At 38.0% G+C, this 20,736-nt stretch overlaps 2 protein-coding genes across 3 annotated transcripts in view; both read left to right on the top strand.

The window, feature by feature from the left end:
- pnisr (PNN-interacting serine/arginine-rich protein) overlaps positions 1-14,058 on the top strand; it is a 36,380-nt gene extending 22,322 nt beyond the window's left edge. The window contains exons 8-12 of one of the 2 annotated variants that reach the window (XM_041187178.1): positions 1,180-1,279; positions 4,079-4,132; positions 7,213-7,392; positions 12,393-13,524; positions 13,736-14,058. In XM_041187178.1, coding sequence (XP_041043112.1) covers positions 1,180-1,279; positions 4,079-4,132; positions 7,213-7,392; positions 12,393-13,524; positions 13,736-13,766 — 1,497 coding nt within the window. In that variant the 3' untranslated portion in view covers positions 13,767-14,058. Of the gene's footprint in view, positions 1-1,179; positions 1,280-3,989; positions 4,133-7,212; positions 7,393-12,392; positions 13,525-13,735 lie in introns of those variants that run through there. The other variant, XR_005942951.1, reaches the window with a different exon arrangement.
- Positions 13,738-20,736, top strand: part of coq3 (coenzyme Q3 methyltransferase) — a 28,677-nt gene continuing 21,678 nt past the window's right edge. Inside the window, exon 1 of the mRNA XM_041187180.1 lies at positions 13,738-13,855. Within this exon, the coding sequence (XP_041043114.1) occupies positions 13,845-13,855 (11 nt within the window). The 5' untranslated portion in view covers positions 13,738-13,844. The remainder of the gene's footprint in view (positions 13,856-20,736) is intronic.

Below are 20,736 nucleotides of genomic sequence, written 5' to 3'. Positions count from 1 at the left end.
TCCCTGGCAACATTTTTGTGAATCCACGCTGTATACAATCCATGACTTTTAATGGTTTCTCGAGTAGAATATCCAAAGCTTTGAACCTAAATCTTAACTGGCTTACCAATGTTTTGCACATGGACCTTCAACCTCACATACAACTTTTTTCCCTTAAATAAACCTATTGAGCCTTCTCAATCTCCTTTTAAATATCTACTATTCTCAGTGTATCAATTTTGATTAGTTTTTCCTTCTCTCTTTATCTGACCATATTTTGCTTTGTTTCTTAGTCAAGTATCCTGCTCTCGACTTTTTTTAACTATACCTTTATGTTTTGATCACTGCTTCCAACATGTTTCCTTGCTTTCTGTCAAGTGATTGCCATACTTCATTATCCATAACCAAGTCAAGTAATGCATCTTCTTATTTGATCAACAGCATATTGATTTAAGAATTGTCTGAATATATTGTATGTCTCCTTCCAGCCCTTGCCACAATCATTTTCCCTAAAATTAATTATCTTGCATAATTAAAACTTCAGTTAAAGCTATTAATGCATCCCTTTTTAAAATTCATCTTTTAGTTTCTAAGGATAATAATATAAATAGTCATTTTGTGATTATATTCCGTGCGGTAAGAAAGGAATGGCTGAAGTTGAGATTGATGAAGATTATTGAGCAGATTAGAGGACATCCTATTCCACTACAGGCTTTGTCATATTTAAAATGGGAATGTCTGCTGAAGGTGGGTGCCAGAATGTTCCATTTCTCTGCACTGAAACAGTCCTGTTAATGAACATAAAAATGTAAATCTAAATACCATTATTGGCAAAAACAATGTATAAGCTTGAAGGAGTTTGTAGTACAGAAACTTTTAAAATTAAACTATTTACCAAGTCAAAACAAGAAAAAAAATGATCAGAGTAAGCAACTTTTTTATGGCTATTCTGACCTTTTATGTGTGGTTTAAAGAACAGGTGACTTGTCAGTCCCTGTCAGTGAAGTTAACAATTAAAGTAGAAATGGATTCCAGGTGCATTTGTAGACTTGAAAAAAAAAACTACTGCGATGACTGGTCAAGGCTGTAAAAGTGGTTGTTGACTTTATGCATGTAAATTCCATTATAATCTCCCTTTTTTCATGTGGTGATCAGCTAACGCAAACATTAAAATGTTTGCTGTTCTGTTCTTAATCACAGATGATAATGATGAAGATGCTGCTTACAGAAGTTCTTTTGGAAGTAACAAATGAAGAGATCTATTATGTTGCCAGAGAAGTTCACCGTAAAGCCACTAAAGGTAAAAAAAGTTTCCTTGTTAATAAATAATTGGTAGAATATAACTAAAATTGAAAAAGCTGAAAAAATGGCCTAAGTTTTTAATTCCTTCAGACTCGACATATTTTGGAATTTCTGATATATTAAAATGCTTGACAGTAAATTTAAAATGTCTATACATTCATAAAGAAAATTGCATTTATTCCTAAGGAGAAATGGATAAGTAAGCTACTCTTGAATTTAATATTTCCCTCATTGTACACTCTACAGAGAGGTTTTACACTCCTTGAGAGAAAAATAATTAAGCAGCTAGTACAGTAAAACCTCATTAAATCAAATGTTTGTGGGATATGGAAGTAAATCAAACAGATTAGGTGAATGAGTTTTACTATACAGTAGCTGTGACCAACTATCACAGACATAAAACAACTTATTTTCATCTGGGGAGCAGTTGTAATTAAGAGACCTATAGAATATGTCAGGCGGGATATTCAGTAAAGTGAGGAGAAATGAGCCTGCAGGTTAGTTGATGAATCAGCTTAATCTTGCTGACTAGCTGCAGAGGGAGATTGTAGCCAAGTGTATTGCTGTTTTTTTTGCTCAACTGTCTGTCTGTCTTTAGAGATGTGTTTACAGCAAAGAAACACCAGCTAAATGGACCATTTTGTCCCAATAGTTCTATGCCGTTTATGCTTCTCACAAGCCGCCTCCCACCTTAATTCACCCCATATATCCTTGTATTCCTTTCTCCCTTGTGCCTATCTAGCTCTCTTAGAGATTAACGACTAGGTCTCTTAGAGATTAACAACTAGTATTAAATAGTTTTAGCATTTGACAAAGGTATTCAATTCAAAATATAGCTGAAATATAAGAGCTTATGTCTGAAATTAATTGGGGGAGGGGGTGAGTGTGCTTGTGTAATGTTTTAACTTGTAGCTCTTCAATTATCTTTTGAATGTGACCTAAATGGCTGTTAAATGTTTGCCCTGTAGTTGGTCATCAGTAATTAAAGAGCTTCAGTTGAGAACTGGTGGACAATGGATTCAAATACAGCTTAGACTGATGGGGTGAAATCTCTTCATTCTGCTGACTAAGGGTCTTGTATGAAATGTGTTTGGCAGTCTCATTCCAGTTCCTGGTGCATGTGGGGCTACAACACACAATTGTCCCTAATTTAGCATTAATTGGTAAATAAACTTAGACACCCCTAAAGATGGTTGCTTTGAGAACTGTAAAAATATAATGTGTGTGTTCTGAGATTAGGACAGAATAGATAGAGAACTTTGTTCTATGTCTGTCTGTGCTGTACCTATTCCTGGGAATGTTCTGTACTGAGCCTGGTTACCTCAAATTGAAAGTGCTTTATTGATAAGAAAACAGAGTTAAGGTTTGAATTTACACCCATGCCAGTGTGCTATAATTTTTTTTTAAAAATCAACGTAGTTATTTGGGATTGACCAGTGGTCTGTCTTCAGTTGGCACAAAAGATAGCCCAACTTTCAAGGCCTGTATTAGTCAAACAAGATTTGTTGATGATCTGTTGTTGGATAATTGTCTCCCTTTTGGTTAATTGAGAGTTTTGAGAGGGATTTGGTTGAATGGGATTTTACTGTATGCGAAACTAAAATGAAGTGTATTTCAGTCAAGAAAGCTTTGATTTATTTTCTCCCACAAGATTTCAATTTTTTTAAAATCCAAAAATTCCATGATACTTTCTAAATCATCACTGACATTTTTTCTCCAAAATGGAAGTGACCTCCAACTGGAAAATTCTGGAAATTATATCCACAGAAAGAAGATATGGGATATTTGACGTTTATGACAGTTATTGGGGTAGCCACTGTAAAAAAAAAAATGAGCACGGATGTGTTATAAAATCCTCTAGTAAATGTCTAGTCAGGAGCTTTATTTTAATATGTAGCACTAATCCAGGTAGCTAGAAAGGTAGCTCAGGAATTAATGCAATTTCTTCTTATCATACTATTTTTCGTAGTTGCTATAAGGAACTGAGGGTTACATAATTCCCTATACTTGCAAATTTAACAGATTTAGGAGTGCAACTTTAATATCCATTAATAATAGGTTGGTTTCAGTCAGTATAATCATTAACATGGACTTGTGCTAGCAGTGATCTGCAGTAGTGTATTGCATTTATTGTGAACTGTCTCTAGAACAGCAATTCAATTTGTAGCCTCCTATCTGCAGCAGACTCCAGACTCTGTGTGTTCCTTGGATTATAAATGCAGTATACTTTATTTGGCTATGCTTACTTAATAACTGAAATTAAGAACTAGGAATTAAAAATTGGGATAATTTTGGTTTAACGTGAATTCTGAAATCGATGTTATAATCAGCCTGCCTTTTCAGATTTTGCATTTGCTGCCAAGCCAGTATTAATATTTCCTGTTGAATGCATACTGAGATGTATCACCAGTTTTTAAAAAAATATATCAGCATTTCACTATTTTCAGGTTTTGTTTTTATAAACGTAGGAACATTATCAAGATTTTTTTTTTAAAAGCTTGACTGCATCTCCCTACCATATATAAAAAGTATATGAAACCCAAATCCTTTGCTCCTTCTTCATTGATCGTGTATTATTAGAGAAGATGCAAGCTGATTTTGCTTTAGGTGATATAAAGTTGTAAACAAAATATGCCTGTTATGTGAAGCACTGTGCTCTTGAATGGATCTTTTTGTTTATAATGTTTCTTCTCTCCCTTGCAAAGCAGCTGTAGTAGTACAGTTTTGCAATGCCATAGCAACTCATGACTTTGAAAAAGTGTTAACATGTTGTTCCTGTTGTTGATGTGATACAAAGCTCCTGCAAAGCAGCTGGCACAGTCCAGTGCACTGGCTTCTCTAACTGGACTTGGTAAGTAGCATCCTTTAAGAAAAAAGGGGTAATGGGAGAAAGGGGATTTGTCCAAAATTTAAGTTTGTACATGTGCTGTACCTATGTACTTTTTAATCGTCACCATGTACTTTTTAACAGTCACCGTGTACTTTTTAACAGTCAACGTGTACTTTACAATCAACAGATGATAATTATGTACTTTCAACTCTCACTTTGTTTTCTCATCCAGTTATAGATTACTACATAAAGTTATGGAAAGCATTGCTTGTATAGTACTAGTGGCCAAGCTGTCTTGCTGACATTGCAGAGCTTCATCCTTTCCTAGCCTGAACTTTTACCTCTCTGCATAGTGCAACCTGTTTCCAAAAGTATTTGTTATAGTGATATAATAATGCCCATTTTAATGTTGTCAATTTTCTTTTCCCAACTGGAAACTGGTTAAAGAAAATGACATCAGTGGGAACCCACTAATTCAAAGCTCATTGTCACTAAATCAGATTCAAGCAAATACACCTATTGCAGTTGGCAGTTCGGAGCTAGTAAGCTTTACCTTGATTGGTACATTTGTTTATTCTTTCAGTAGCTGTGCCATTTTAATCATGAATGCAATGGCACTAATACCACTTCCACACTTGCTTTCTAAAACAAAGTCATTGAGACTACTCAGTCTATGCTTTGTGGTTATAGTGTTAAGTATTTGTTAAAGCCAAAAAACCATTACTAAAGAACTAAAGCGTTTTAAGCCCCAAAAAGTGAGTCCAGAACCTGTTCCCGGAATAAACCTTGTGTGCTCCATAGCTAGAGATAATGAACAGTTGCTATACACAGTCTCCATTATGTTAATTATGTTTTGTGATGGTTTATCTTGCTTGTAAAAAAAAATTGTCACTTCCTACAAATAATTTATTTTGTTTTTTAATCTATACTGTTATAGTGATTCTTGTCTGCAATTTCTTAGCAAATATTAAGAGTGCTGACAAGACAGTTTCAGGTGTAGCAACTTTGCAGCATTGCAAAGTGTGATGTCTTATGTTTTGCTGCATGGTTGTTTGTATTTGCTTTTTCCCCTCTGATTACCAGCTATGGTTCACCTCACACTACTTTCACCAATTACTTACACCAATAAAACAGGCTGGACTTCATATCAGAAAATTAATAAATACCGCAATAACAGTTTTGAATCTATTCATCTAAATTTAAGTACGAAGTCTTAAATGCCCATCTCATGTTTTAAGATAATTTGCTTAACAAACCTATTTCCTACCGAAATTGGTAATCCCCAAAAAACCACCACGCACAATAAACTTTTAAAGAATCCTCAACTTTACAAAGGATTATCCAAGCTGTGAAGAAAAGCATTAAAATCATTTAAAATGGGAAATTGAGGTAGAAAATGATTGCATTAAAAGGAAATTAAAATGTTGCTTTGTGGTTGCTGCTGGTAGTGTTTTTTTTCCGTTGTCTGCCCTCAGGCTAGTGATTAGCACCTGGGTGCAATTCCACAGGGACTGGCAGCCCCTTCTGTATGTTGCCCACTTTATAATTAAAATGGATCTAAACAATTGTTTGACAGTACCGAACTTGAATATTGCTGAAAAGAGAGATGCTTTACCAAAGTTTTTCATCTTGAACATATCAAGACAAATGCAAGAATACCAAATTTCAAACAATCTCAACAGTTTATACTACAGGAGAAATGGGAGCTGATTGGTTGGCAAGTCAACTCTGGATGAGACATTGCCATGGAGAAAGCAACGGGAAACTATAGGCTTCTCAAGCTCCTTGATAATTCAAAAAAGCACAAGGCTTGAACATATTCCTTTTGTTTGCAGAGAACAGGTCCCAGCAAATGAATCTATGTCCCTTTCAGCAAGCGTAAATGAGCCAAGTTACAAACTTGATGGATTATTTTAAATTGATTAGCAGTGCAGCTGTTAACACATTCCGGATTGTTCCGCAAGTGCTGCCCAATCGCGGAATCACATCTAACAGTAGATATTTTATTTTAGGTTTTGCAAGCACAGGCTTGTTGAAGCATTTGTTGAATAATCCTGATTGTGCTAATAGCTGCGCTAACAGCCAATTTAAGATAATCAGCCAAGCTCCTTATGTGGCTTATTTATGCTTGCTACATGTGACATACACTCATACGCAGGAACCTGTTCTCTGCAAACAAAAGGACATGTTGAAGTCTTGTGCCTTCTTTGAATTACCTGGGAGTTTAGGGTGCCTATAGTTCTCTCGCTGAGGCGTTGCCATGGAGAAAATCAGCTTCGATTTCCCAACCAATCAGCACCCTTTTCTCCTGTAGAATAAATTGTTGTGATCGTTTGAAGTTTGGTATCGTTGCATTTGTTCTGATGAGTGCAACATAAAAAGGTTCGGCAACATGCCTCTCTTTTCAGCAATGTAAAATGGATCCATAAGACTGACCTTAAACTCAATTAATGTCCATGTGTATCTTTTCAGAAGAGTTATGGGTCATGATGACAAGCAAATATCTAAGCAAATTTTTTTCCTTCCCACTACCTACCACAAAATATTTTCCAGGGACCACTGCTGCAGCTTAGATCAGCAAAGTGTATACAGACTAAGGATTGAGACTGACCTTCCTGGTCTGTATGGCTCAGAACCAGCTGTTGGTGAATTTCCCTATCAAGCTATTAGCAGGGTTCCACATTAGCATATTTAAATGTCATGAACTAAGTCAATAAAAATACAAGAGTTTCTCAATGTCAGAACTTGATGTGCTCACAAATACATCACTTCTTTAGCTTGTCCTCCAAGTCATATTGGGTTGATATTGAGAAATCATGTGTGAAATTGTCTTCAATTTAAGCTTTGATAGCACAGATTTAAATTACTGTTAATAGCTTAGCACTGAAAGTTTTGTTTTCTTAAATCTTATCTGGATAACCCTGCAGAAAGTATTTCAAAATTGGTATTAAAATGTTTGATATTCAAATATGCAAATAATTTCAGTAATTCAGCAATGAATTTGGACAAATGAAAGCCAGCAAACATAATGAACTAAATTAAAAATCTGCTAGAAAGTATGTTCTTTCCACTGTGAAAGAAACTGGGGTTTTTATGTGCAGGTGGACTGGGCGGGTACGGCTCTGACAGTGAAGATGAGAGGAGTGAGAGAGCCTCTGAATCCTCTGACACCGATGATGAAGAACTACACCGTAGAATCAGACAAAAACAGGATGCCTTTAGACGCAAAGAAAGGGAATTGCAGCTGCTGCTACAACAGCAGCAGGAGAAACAAATGGAAGGTATGATTGCTGTTTGAGGGGAGGTGTTTTATTTTCTACTCAAACTTGTCAGTGTGGTGTTCTCCAATATTTACCTATATCCATTCCCTAGCTATTTCTTTTCCTCTCCTGAGGGTGTTTACCAATATTGGTCCATGGGTACATTACCCAGTACTTGACTGCTGTAGTTGTTGTTCTTGACCCATGAGCTTCCGAACAATGAAGGCAGTTGCAGTACCACTGCTGCTTACCTGGTTGAGATCCAGCTAACTCCGAGCCAAGATTTTCATCTTACCAAGATTGAGCTTCTCTAATGTCATTAATGGATATTCTATAGAACCATGGGAAATGTTTCATAATATATTCACTACATACTTGGGTAGCAAATTTTGTGGACTCTGTGAAGCAAAATTCATCGTATTTCATATTCAGATAATTGTTATCATACAAATTATTTGAAAATCTGTAGATTACAAATTGTGTGCTTTTTACATACTGTTAAGCATGCATGAATTAATAAATGTTCATAATCTTCTCGATCCATATATTATAGTACCAGTCACATTTTAACAATGTCTCCAAAGCCTTGCTTTTGTGACATTTCGACAGATTTTTTGTCAACTTAAAATTGCCCATGTAAACTTGTCACAGTTATGTTGCTATATCGGCTTGCCCGTGGTAGAATTATATTTTCTAAGTTTTATCTCTCCCAGCTTCTCAAACTGTACTGCATAGATACTCCTGTTCTCCAATGAGCTCTAATTCTGTTTCTCAAAGTTTTGTGATTTAACTCTTTAAAAAATATATTAAATAAAAATAAAGACAGCACATTTGATTTAAAATGAGGGCAGAATTATGTTTGCATGCCATGATCCAGCTATCTCCCTGCCTTCTTGCTTTTCACCCTTGATCACTTCTTATATGTACACTGCCTTCAGAGGTCAACTAACTAATTAAAAATATTGTGTTGCACACACCACCTCTTCTGTATTTTAACCTTCTCTCGTCAGAATTTTTGTCATTATTAAAGTAGCAATATAACGAAGAGATAGGAGCAGGGGTAGACCATACAGTGCCTTGAATCTGCTCCATCATTCAACAAGATAATGGCTGATATTCTACATCAGTTCCACTTTCCCATCTTATCTCCATGTTCCTTGATTCCCTTAGTGACTGAGCATCTGCAGCCCTCTGGGGTAGAAAATTCCAAAAATTCAGAATTATCTTCAATGGCTGATCCCATACCCTGAGATTATGACCCCTTGTTCTTGAATCTCCAGTTAGGGGAAACGCTCTTAAGAATTTTATACATTTCAATTAAATCATCTTTCATTCCTCTAAATCTCAGAGAATGTAAGCCCATTCTACTTAAGCACTCCTCTCATCCTAACAATGAATTTAGTGAACCTTTGTTGCACAGTCTATAAGGCAAATATTTGCTTCCTTAGCTAAAGAGATCAAAAATGGTGCATGTTACACCATGTGGTGTTTCACCAAAGCCCCACATTTTGTGGCAGACTTCCTTATTCTTTTACTCCAACCCCCTTGCAATAAAGATTAATGTATTATTTGGCTGAATTGCTCGTTGTGCCTACATTTTAATTCTGTGATTTGGATACAAGCTAAATCCCTCCGAATACCATCTGTCAATATTTTCCAGTATCAAAATATGCCTGTCCTGTTGTACCTGTTGTATTATAAAGCTTTGTGGGCCATTGACCACAAGCTGGCGCTGTTGAGCTATCCTGTCATGTTTGCCTGCCATTTTGTTTCATTTTCTGTTTTTTGATTCCATTCTTACTGGGGTTTGGCACAGTTGCTGAAACTGCATAGTTAGGTTCCTCACAGCGTTTCATCCTGTCCGACTCAGTTTTCAATTTTATGCCAGAACCTACCACTCTATCCTCCTGGATCCTTGTGGGATCACTCACCCAACACATTTATATTTTAGAACCTCTCCCAAATTAGGGCTGATCGTGCCTCAAGTCTTCCACGTCAGACCTATCAATTTAATCTTCACCAACTTAATCTTCAACCCTTTTTGGTAACAACCTCCTGTTCTCTCTTCCTTCTGGATTCCTATCATTGAACTGATAAAGACAAACTTGTCACAAAGGCTTTGGGTTTACTTTGGCTTTGGGCAAATATAAAGAATTGGCTCTTTTCAATGCCTTCCCAATTAAGAGTCTCTCTTCAGTTAAGTACTCCTAAGCATGTAGTTCTTAAAAATTGTTTACTTTTACGGGTCTGTAATGTTTTCATCAACTTTTTTTTGTTATATTTGCCAACAGCTTAGTAAATCAGGGTATTGCTGGATTAGACACAATGTTTTCAAAAACATCTGCCTTGGATCCCTCAGTCTGACAAAACTTCTGGTCTAAGTGATGGGCTAACAATCATTTTTTAAAAGTGCTACTGGTGTCATCTGCAAAACCAATAAGCTCGCATCCCAGTAATGAACGAGTTAATCCACATAAAGTCCTAGCAGCTGTCAGTGAGTAACCGCGTAGCAAGTTCAAGCACAGCCCTGGCAACTGCACGTATCTGAGATGGGTTAATCCGACAAATCTGTTAACTCAGCAAACAAACAAAATCAAATTGGGTTAGATCAACGTTTCAGATCCAATCCCACTTTCATTATAGTGATTCCAAGATATTAACCTAACCTTTTTTCAATTCTTCACAAATGCTACCTGTCTGCAGAGTGGTTTCTGTTTTATTTAATACCTCTCTTAAACTAACTTTTACATGTATTGAGCATTTTAAACCTCTCTCACTTTAACAATACTTCAGTGCATCCTCTCTGCAGATCCAGCTCCAGTCAATTCACAGTAATGTAACAAGTCTTTTTTTATGTATTTTTACTTTGTTTCTAATATCAATCAAATAGTTAAATTACTACAACAAACTGACCAAAGTTAACTTAATCTACAAAACAAAAATAACTATTTAACTTTCGACTATCAGTATTTTTATCAATGATAGATTTATCTAGAACAAAAATGGTATGTCACAACTAGACATCCCCTTCTTAACAGAAATTTTAACACCTTTCCATAAGCAATGCTCTGCCATTGTTGCAAGACTGTGGAGTATTTATGCCTCGTAAGTTTAAAAGATGCCACACCTTCACCTTACTACCAAAGTAATATATTCCATTATGTTCCTATCCTTACAAAACAGCAAATCCTCTGACATACATAGTGTGATTGGTGATTAGCTGGAGTATAATGAAACGTAAGAGATGCATGCTTTTTAAATATAATGTCCATGAGCAACATCATGGTAGATTAAAGTACCTACAATAAGAGCAGAAATGTTGAAGCATTATTGTCAATAGGCACCTCCATTAGATCTATGCAGGTGAGACAGAACAACAATGACCAAGGACAAAGTAAGCAATTTTTTTAACTTATGAACTTAAGGGAGAACCTGAGATTTACAACCACCTGCCAATCTGCAGAGGAACCATAGGGCTGAGCTTTATAATGTTACACTTCTAGTGAGCCAGAGTCTTGTAGTAGGTTCTGAATCCAGAAATTAGGTCTTATTCCCTTCAGTTAATGCCCCTCACCATCATCTCCTGAAAGCGTAGTCTTGGGCTGAGCTTTGAATGCCTGCAATCCTGCAATCTCTCTCTGTCTCTCCCCCCCTCCCCCCCCCCGGATGAAAGACTTTGTTAAGAGACTTAAAAACAGGATGTCCTTGGAGTGGAGATGGTTAAGGGGAAGATTTGACAGAGACATTCAGAATTATTGAGTTTTGATAGAGTAAATAAGGAGAAATTGTGTCCAGTATCAGAAGGGTCAGTAACCAGAGGATGCCAGTTTAAGGTAAAGACAAAAGAACTACAGGCAACATGAAAAAAAACACTTCTTTAGTCGGTGAGCTATGATGAACTGGAATGCATTGCCTTAAAGATGGAAGCAGATTCAATAATAACTTTCAAAAGGGAAGTGGGTGCTTCAAGGGTAAAAATTTGTAGGGGATGGAGGCTAATTGGATAGCTCTTTCAAAGAGTTAGTATAGGCGCGATGGGTCAATTGTCACCCTATGTTGTATCATTCTATGATTTTATTTAATGCATTTAAATGACCAGATTTCATTAGTGAGTCTAAAAATTGTGTTGGTAGTCTTTTTAATTAAGCCTTATCTGTTTCAATTAGATGCATATTTTGAACCAAGAATCGGGATAGCAAATGGGAGCAAGACTTTTGAATTTTGTCATGAGACATTGAAAAAAATGTGCTGATTCAGGTCAAGTGCTCTCCATTGCATCACTGTCCCAGCTAAAGGTGCACTTACCAACTGAATGTTTGCTTGGGGGACTTTTTAGCCCCTACCAAACCATCCAACTATAGCATGTTTTTTAAAGAAGGAAAAAAGAGTAGGCATGCTTCCAAGATTATACCTTTATTTTCAACTGATGTTTTCTAGATAAATCAGAAATGTTAGTTAATAGCTTCTGCGCCTGCAGGCTGAATACCTGAATTTAAATTTCATCACCTAAAGACACTAAATTGAACCAATGGATCAATGCATTAGACAGCATCTTACCATGTGAATGGTCCATATGGGAAAGAAGGAAAGCTTTGCAGTGGAATATTTTGGGAAGGCGTTGTACACACTCAAAATGTACTCTCAGTTTATAGTATTTTTCTTTATGCAAATGCACTTTGTTAATTTAGTTTAAATCCCTTTAATTTTCCCTTAACCCAGGGGTGTCCAAACTGTGGCTTAGGCAACTTTGTCCCAATTGCACTTGTTTCACAATTTGCTGGTTTATCCCGTTTGAATTTTGTGGGGCTGAAAACTTGAAAAGAGCTTTTTTTTTTTTGCATGGTTGCCTCATTGGATAAGTCCTAAACACAGAAGGTCAAGATTTGTTTCTGCCTGTCTTAGTTTTCCATGTTCATTCTTAATCTTACATTGTGTTTTTACATAACTGAGCCATAAACCTCTCATCGAAACTTGTAATGTCTCAAAATCAATTTCGGTTCATTTTTATTTTTGTTTTCCAGATGCAAAACATCAGGAGGGCAAATTTTTCAGGGAGGTGGATATTAAAGAACAGAGTAAAGAACATGGTGGCAGTGCAGTAAAACAGGAAGGGAAAGAAAAAGAGTGTGATACTGCTACTGAAAAGAAAAGAACTCAGAGTGAAACTGAACCCAACTCAGAAATGAATAAAAGTTCTAGTGAGAAAAATTCAAAGGAAAAAGTTTCAAGAAACAGAAGTTCCTCCAGCAGTAGTAGTGGGAGTAGCAGCACCAGTGACACCACCAGCAGCAGCAGTAGGTCCAGGAGCTCGACTTCCAGTAGCAGCACAGAAAGTAGTAGTAGCTCTTCCTATTCTTTTTCTCCTAAGAGAAAGAAAAAATGGAGCCGGAGCAGATCCCCTTCCCGTAAAACTAGACGTAGTAGCAGAAGCCAGAGTTACTCCCGCAGGCACCGAAGGGAGAGGAGTAGAAGCCGGGATAGACTTAGGAGAAACAGCAGAAATGGAAGTTGGGAAAGGGAAAGGCGTAGACATCGCAGTGGGTCTCGAAACAGGAGAAGCGGAGATAGGCAAAGAAGTAGAAGCAAGAGTGACGTCAAGCACGTCAGTCGCAGTAGGAGCAAGGAAAGACGTAGGAGTCCTGAAAGGCGTAGGAGCCATAGCAGAGGTAGAATAAGACAAAGGGGGAATAGTAAAGATAGGGACAGGAAAAAAATTAGGAGTGGAAGTGCTGAGCGAGTTAAAAAGAGAGAGGAAAAGAAAAGGGACAAAGAAAAGGATCAGGACAAAAAGAAAGACAAACAGAGAAAGGATAAGCAAAAGGAGGATAAAGACAGCAGTAAGTCCAGCAGTCAGGATGAGAGTAAGCTGAAGCGAAAAAGGGAATCAGAGCGGACTTACTCACGCAATAGCTCCAGTAAACTGCCTCAGCAATATTCCAGGCAAGATAGCAAGTCCAGCAAGAAAGGATCTACAAAAGATGGTAAAAAGCATTCAGAAACAGAATCTAGTGCAAGGAGCAGCTCACGTTCTCCAGATAGCAGCAGAGACAAGAAGGCAAAGAAATCGAAACGCAGTCGCTCAAGATCAGTGGAAAAATCTCAAAGGTCTGGTAAGAAGGCAAGCCGCAAACACAAGTCTAAGTCACGATCAAGGTAGTACACATTTTATACAATTTCTCTTTGCTTATGTAAAGTTATAAGACCAGTAATGTTAAATGATACCAACATATTGGTCTCCAGCGTTTTTTTATCTATATGATTAATCTCTTAATATGAAATACTATATTTTCAATTAATTTAGCTAGTGATTAGAGTGCAGTCTTGCATATTATTAATTTGCTTTTTTTTCTCCTTTCTTCTGTAGGTCGAGGACACCCAATAATCGTAAGCATTAAAGGGGAAAATATGTGGCATCCTTGCCATGATCAGAAATTCCATGAGTTTTGGAGGCTTGTCTCATTATAGAGGCATACATGACAACTGTGTAGGTGTTTATATGTATATAGGTGTAAATTTTTTCCAAGTGCTGTCTATAGTTCAGTACTTAAAGGTTTTATTTGTATTGCATTCTTCTGAGATTATTCACTGTAAAAACAGTTTGCTTTCAGTTGTAACATTTTAACATAAAACTCACACTAACTGTAGTTTGCTGTCAATAAACTTTTCAAATTGGTTTTGTTAAACATTTCCTATTGTTTACTGCTGATGTTTATTAGCGAATAAGGTTATGGGTATGAACAATAGGAAGGATCAACATCTGGAGAGCACTGAATCAAAGACATTTGATTATAAAGCAGGAATGTTTACTTGAAAGGTCTGGTTTAGATAAAACACAAGAACAAATCTTAAAGGTAATCCAGACTCTGTTATTACCTCTAATTATATACCACTTGTAGTCATCTGTGCATATTTGCTTAACACCTACATATGGAATTTCTCCAAATGTTCTCATTTTAAAAGTAATTTGAGGAAGTAACTACATGAGGCTAAGATTTACTGAGGAATGTTTCAAAGTTATAGGTGTACATTTTGGAGGTCCGGTTTGCCCTGCAAATTTAATTTGATCACTGATTAGTATAGTACTGTTTTTATTTAAGCAAATTCAGACTCTCTCCACTTTTGTTCAGCTTTATTTCAAACAATTTCCACTTACCAGTAGAATTTAATTCTGTTACAACTCTGAAAGATGCAGTGTGAAACCACCTGGAAGACAAAGTATTGCCCCAAGGGCTTGTACTGTATGAAGTGCAATTCAGTATACTGTCAAAATTTATTCAAAAAAAGAGGGCCCTTTGGGTTCCAAGGCACCTAGCTACCTGTACATGATTTAAATGTTTAGGCGGTACACATGCTGTGCCACGTTATCATTTAAATTTTAAACATGCATGAAGAGGAATATCAGGTGGAGTCAAGCAATATATATAAGATGTGAACTGGTTAAAATTGGTAGCAGTAAGATAAATGCACGAATAGAGGATGTTCTATCTGCTATTTACATTACGGTATTATGCTAGCTTAATGTAAAAGTGATACATATGAAAGAAAAAGTATAAATTCTAGAACGTACTCATTTCATTGAACTTGAAATTATTTCATCATATTTCAGAGATGTAAGGTTGAAAGAAAGTTATCTTCATTTAACTCTCTTACCATGGAAGAAAAGTATATTTCTGAAACTTCACCTATTTTTTTCCTAAAACTTCAACCCATGGCTATCCTGTAAAATTTGCCATTACCTCCTGACATATTATGCCTTATCACTTCCTGTTCTTAATACCCATGCCTCCCTACATAGCGCAACCATCTCCCTCTTCTGCCCCCCAAACAAAACACTACCCTCTTCCTCTGGAGAGGAGAGAACACCACTTGCCCTTAGGAGAGGGGTGAAAAAAAATACACACCCATTCCCCTCTTTTCTTCCCCCTCCAATCACAACATCTTCCCTTCCATCAACTTTCTCTTCCTTTGGCACTCCAGTCAACATCGTAACCTCCTTCTGAACTTCCTTGCTTCTGTTTCCAATTTTTTCATCTCCTCCAAATTTCTGAGGTCGGTTACAACACCCACCTCCGCATCCACATTTTCAAATCCAAGGGCCATCAACTACCCTGACAGTCATCTGATAATATTTGTCCCTGCAGGAACAAAAAAGTTATGGAGTTGCTGATTGGTCAATATTTGAAAATGAAAGAGAGCTAAATGTTTCAGGCTGGATCGTGCATCAGAACATTTTAAATGTAGGACTTGTTAGAAATTACGAAATGTAAATCTGATTGTTCAGCTAATGGAGTTATGTGATATTATTGGTTCTTTAGAAGTAGGTATTTCTCATTGCTGTGAAGACAGACCCTTTCCATCAAAACTATTTCAAACAAAAAACTGAAAATCATTTACTAAACATATAGATCTTTTGAGAAGTTGTCCAGCCCTCTTAGGACATTGCAGGTAGGTGGTTCTAAATTTATGCTTTTGAGAAAACATTTTTTGCATACACTTGATAGGAATAATACCCAAATATTCTGAAAAGGGGTAACATCTGCCATCCCTGAAATCATAAACTTCAGTCATATCTTGCTTCCAAAACTTTTCAAAATGCCAAACACAAATTAGTATATTCCACTGTAAAGAAGGCAGATCCCCTGAGGTATTGCTCATGGTGAGTCAAAAGTCAAAATGACTTTTAATAATCTATTTTAAAGTAGAAGAAGCCAAAGAAGATTTATTAACACATCTAGCCCAGTACTCAACTAAAATCTGGGGAACAGGAATACTGACCAATGACTTGAATTTAAGTGGTAAATTTAAATTATGAATAACATTAGATCCTCTAGGGACCTGAATAAACATTTACTTTGTGCATAGCATTTGTGTATATGCTAATTTAACTGTTCATACAGTAATCTTGGAGCTATTAGTTTGTATTTTCCATATGAAAATGGACAGAATTGCAAATGCAATTCATAAAATGTGGAATCTTTTGCAATGAAAAAGAAAACAATTTGTTCAGTTATTGTGGACCTGTAAGCATTAACCATTTAAAACCACTAAGCTTTTTATGACAAACATGCTAAAAGATCTGCAATTCATGAAAGGGTTTTGTGAGGATGTATTCTTTTAAGCAGAGTTTCAACAGATGACTGGGTATGTTACAAAGGTTTCAAATAACATTAAAGATCATGAATATTGATTTATGAACATCATCCAAATTAACAAATTCTGGCTTTGCTTCATTATAGTTCACAATTTCCATTTAATTTTTCCATGTACTTCCTCCTCAATTTTGGCTTCTGACCCTTTGCATCATATGAATGGGAGCTATTTATCAAGGCTGCAATTAAAATACAATTAGTTAACCAGTTTTATTTTTGGATGATCTATTGGTTTATTTTGTACATTTTATATATTGCAGCTTAGACTGAAATATTTGTTGGTAGTTGGGATAGAAAACTTGATAATCTGTCTATGTAGTATAATAAAAATGTGCTGCATGATTACTTGCAAGAATATATTGAATAGAAGAAAGCTACTCCTTTAAAGAGAGTGACCGTATAAGGTTGGTTACAAGAAGGCATGTAAATGTTTGAACCTCTCCCTTTAACTTTTCCTTTTTGTTAAGCCATGACTATAGGAAAGGATGTGGTACAAAAATCAGCCCGACTGGCATGGAGGAAAACCAAAATGTATCCTATGAAGCAGTGCTATATTGTATCACCCTAGTGCCAAGCAATGACTATCTCCAACAAGAGAATCTAACCATTCCCCTTGATGTTCAATGGCATTAGCATCGCTGAATCCCTCACTACCAACATCCTGGAGGTTACCATTGACCTGAAACAGAACTGTACATATAAATACTGTGGCTACAAGAGCAGATCAGGCCAGGAATCCTGCGGCAAGTAACTCACCTCCTGACTCCCCAATTTGTCCACAAGGCACAGGTCAGGAGTGCGATGGAATATTCTCCACTTGCCTGGATAAGTGCAGCTCCAACAATATTAAAGAAGCTTGATACAATCCAGGACAAAGCAGCCTGCTTAATTGGTACCCCATCCACAACATTCACTTCTTCCTCCTCCTCCATCACCAATGCAGTGGCAGCAATGTGTACTTTCTACAAGATGCACTGCAGGAACGCACCAAGGTTCCTTAGCACCTTCCAAACCCATGACCACTACCATTTAGAAGATCGGGGCAGCAGACACAAGGGAACACCACCACCTGGAAGTTCCCCTCCAAGACACTCACCACCCTGACTTAGAAATATATTACCATTACTTCACTGAAGCTGGGTCAAATTCCTGGAAAACTCCCTAATAGCACTGTGGGTTTACGTACATTGAATGGGCCGCAGAGGTTCAAGAAGGCAGCTCACCATCACCACCTTAAGGGCAATTAGGGGTGGGCAATAAATGCTGGCATAGCCAGCAGCACCCACATTCCGTAAATCAATTTAAAAAAAAAACTTGGACGTTAATCTCAAAGCTATTCGAAAGATGATCACAAATTGGTTTTCCTGTGTTCTGTGAAGGATCGGGTCATCTGTCCCAACTGCAGAATAAAAATAACCTGGTGGAGTGATCTATCAATTACAAAAATAATTAGTCAATTTTCAATAATCTTACATGTATGGCTGCATATGTAGCATTAGTATTCCTATATTAGGTTATGGAAGATGGTGAATCTTCATGTAAATTTAACATATTAGTCGACTTGATACATATTAATCGTTTTGATTAACCTATATTATTTACACTATATGTATGTGCTACACCTATTGAAAGCTTACATACTCGTTGGGTGATTGCCTAAGATTTCATCATGTGAAGTTTTCATTATTCCCAGTTCATGACCTATGTGGTGGGCTCTGCCATCATTGGGGACGGAGATGTTTGTGGAGCGTCCTCTTCATGTTAGTTTTTAAATTGCCTCATTCAGAATTGGATGCTGCAGGACTGCAAACCTTTAATCTGATCTTTTGGCAATGGTATCACATAGCACGTTCTAAAACATGCTCTTTCTGCTATTTAGCACACGTAATCTTATGTCATGGCTAAGGGGAACATTCTTTTTTATTCGTTCATGGGATGTGGGCATTGCTAGCTAGGCCAGCATTTATTGCCTATCTCTAATTGTGCTTGAGAAAGCGGCGGTGAGCTGCATTCATGAACCACTGCAGTCCATGTGCTGTGGGTAACCCACAGTGCTGTTAAGGAGAGAGTTCCAGGATTTTGACCCTGCGTCAGTGAAGGGACGGAGATATATTTCCAAGTCAGGATGGTGAATGACTTGGAGGGGACGTCCAGGTGATGATGTCCCCATCTGTCTGCTGCCCTTGTCCTTCCAGATGGCAGTGGTCATGGGTTTGGAGGGCGCTGTCTAAGGAGCCTAGGTGAGTTCCTGCAGTGCACTTTGTAGATGGTACACAGTGCTGTCAGTGTGTGTCGGTGGTGGAGGGGGTGAATGTGGATGGGGTGCCAATCAAATGGGCTGCTTTGTCCTGGATGGTATCAAGCTTGAATGTTGGAGCTGCAGTCATCACGCTCCTGACCTGTGTCTTGTAGATGGTGGACAGACTTTGGGGAATTAGGAGGTGAGTTAATCACCGCAGGATTCCTGGCCACTGACCTGCTCATGTAGCCTTAGTATTTATGTGGCTAGTCCAATTCAGTTTCTGGTCAATGGTAACTCCCAGGATGTTGATAGTGGGGGATTCAGTGATGATAATGCCATTGAATGTCATGGGGCAATGGAGTTGGAGATGGTCTTTGCCTGGCACTTTTGTGGCATTAATGCTACTTGTCACTTGTCAGCCCAAGCCTGGAAATTGTCCAGGTTTGATGCACTTGGACATGGACTGCTTCACTATCCGAAGAGTCATTAATGGTGCTGAACATTATATAATCATCAGCAAGCATCCCCACTCCTGTCCTTATGATGGAAGGAAGGTCATTGATGAAGCAGTTGAAGATGGCCGGGCCAAGGACACTACCCTGAGGAATGCCTGCAGTGATGTCCTGGAGCTGAGATGATTTACCTCCAACAACCACAACTATCTTCCTTTGTGCTAGGTACGACTCCAACCAGTGGAGAATTGTACCCGAGTATGCCCCCCCCCCCCCCCCCTTCATGATTTCCATTGGCTCCTTGACACCACACTTGGTCAAATGCTGCTTTGATATCAAGGACAGTCACTCTCTCCTCACTTCAAGTTCAGCTCTTTTATCCATGTTTGAACCAAAGCTGTAATGAGGTCAGGAGCTGAGTGACCCCGGCGGAACCCAAACTGAGCATCAGTGAGTAGGTTATTGTTAAGCAAGTGCCGCTTGACAGTATTGCTGATGACCCCTTCCATCACTTTACTGATGATCGAGAGTAGACTTATGGGGTGGTAATTGGCCAGGTTCGATTTATCCTGCTTTTTTTGTACAGGACATACCTGGGCAATTTTCCACATTGCTGGGTAGATGCCAGCATTGTAGCGAAACTGGAACATCTTGGCTAGGGGTGGGGCAAGTTCTAGAGCACAAGTCTTCAGTACTATTGCAGGAATATTGTCAGGGCCCATAGCCTTTGCAGTATCCAGTGCCTTCAGCTGTTTCATGATATCACGTGGAGTAAATCAAATTGACTGAAGACTGGCACTTGTGATGTTGGGGACCTCTGGAGGAGGCTGAAATGGATCAGCCAGATAGCACTTTTGGCTGAAGATTGTTGCAAATGCTTCAGCCTTTTGCACTGATGTGCTGGGCTCCACAATCATTGAGGATGGGGCTATTTGTGGAACCACCACCTCCTCCAGTGAGTTGTTTAATTGTCCACCAGCATTCACAACAAGATGTGGTAGGACTGCAAAGCTTCGATCTGATCCATTAATTGTGGGATCGCTTATCTCTGTCTATCCCCTGCTGCTTATGCTGTTTGGCATGCAAGTAGTCCTGTGTTGTAGCTTTGCCAGGTTGATGTCTCATTTTTAGGTGTGCCTAGTGTTGTTCCTGGCATGCCCCCCTGCATTCTTCAATGATCCAGGGTTGATCTGACTTGTTGATAATGGTAGAGTGGGGGATATGCTGGGCCATAAGGTTACAGATTGTGGCTGATGGCCTAGAGTGCTTCATAGTTGAGCTGTTAGGCCTGTTCAAAATCTATCTCGTTTAGCATGGTGGTAGTGCCACATAACACGATGGAAGGTGTCATCAATGTGAAGACAGGACTTTGCCTCCACAAGGACTGTGCGGTGTTCACTCCTACCGATACTGTCATGGACAGATACATCAGCAGGCAGGTTGGTGGGGATGAGATCAAGTATGTTTTTCCCTCTTGTTGGTTCCCTTACCACCTGCCGCAGACCCAATCTAGCAACTATGT

Source organism: Carcharodon carcharias, chromosome 5 (genome assembly GCF_017639515.1).
Source record: "Carcharodon carcharias isolate sCarCar2 chromosome 5, sCarCar2.pri, whole genome shotgun sequence".
Classification (NCBI taxonomy): domain Eukaryota; kingdom Metazoa; phylum Chordata; class Chondrichthyes; order Lamniformes; family Lamnidae; genus Carcharodon; species Carcharodon carcharias.
The sequence above is the reverse complement of the archived record's forward strand: the minus strand, read 5'-3'. Positions and strand labels throughout refer to the sequence as shown.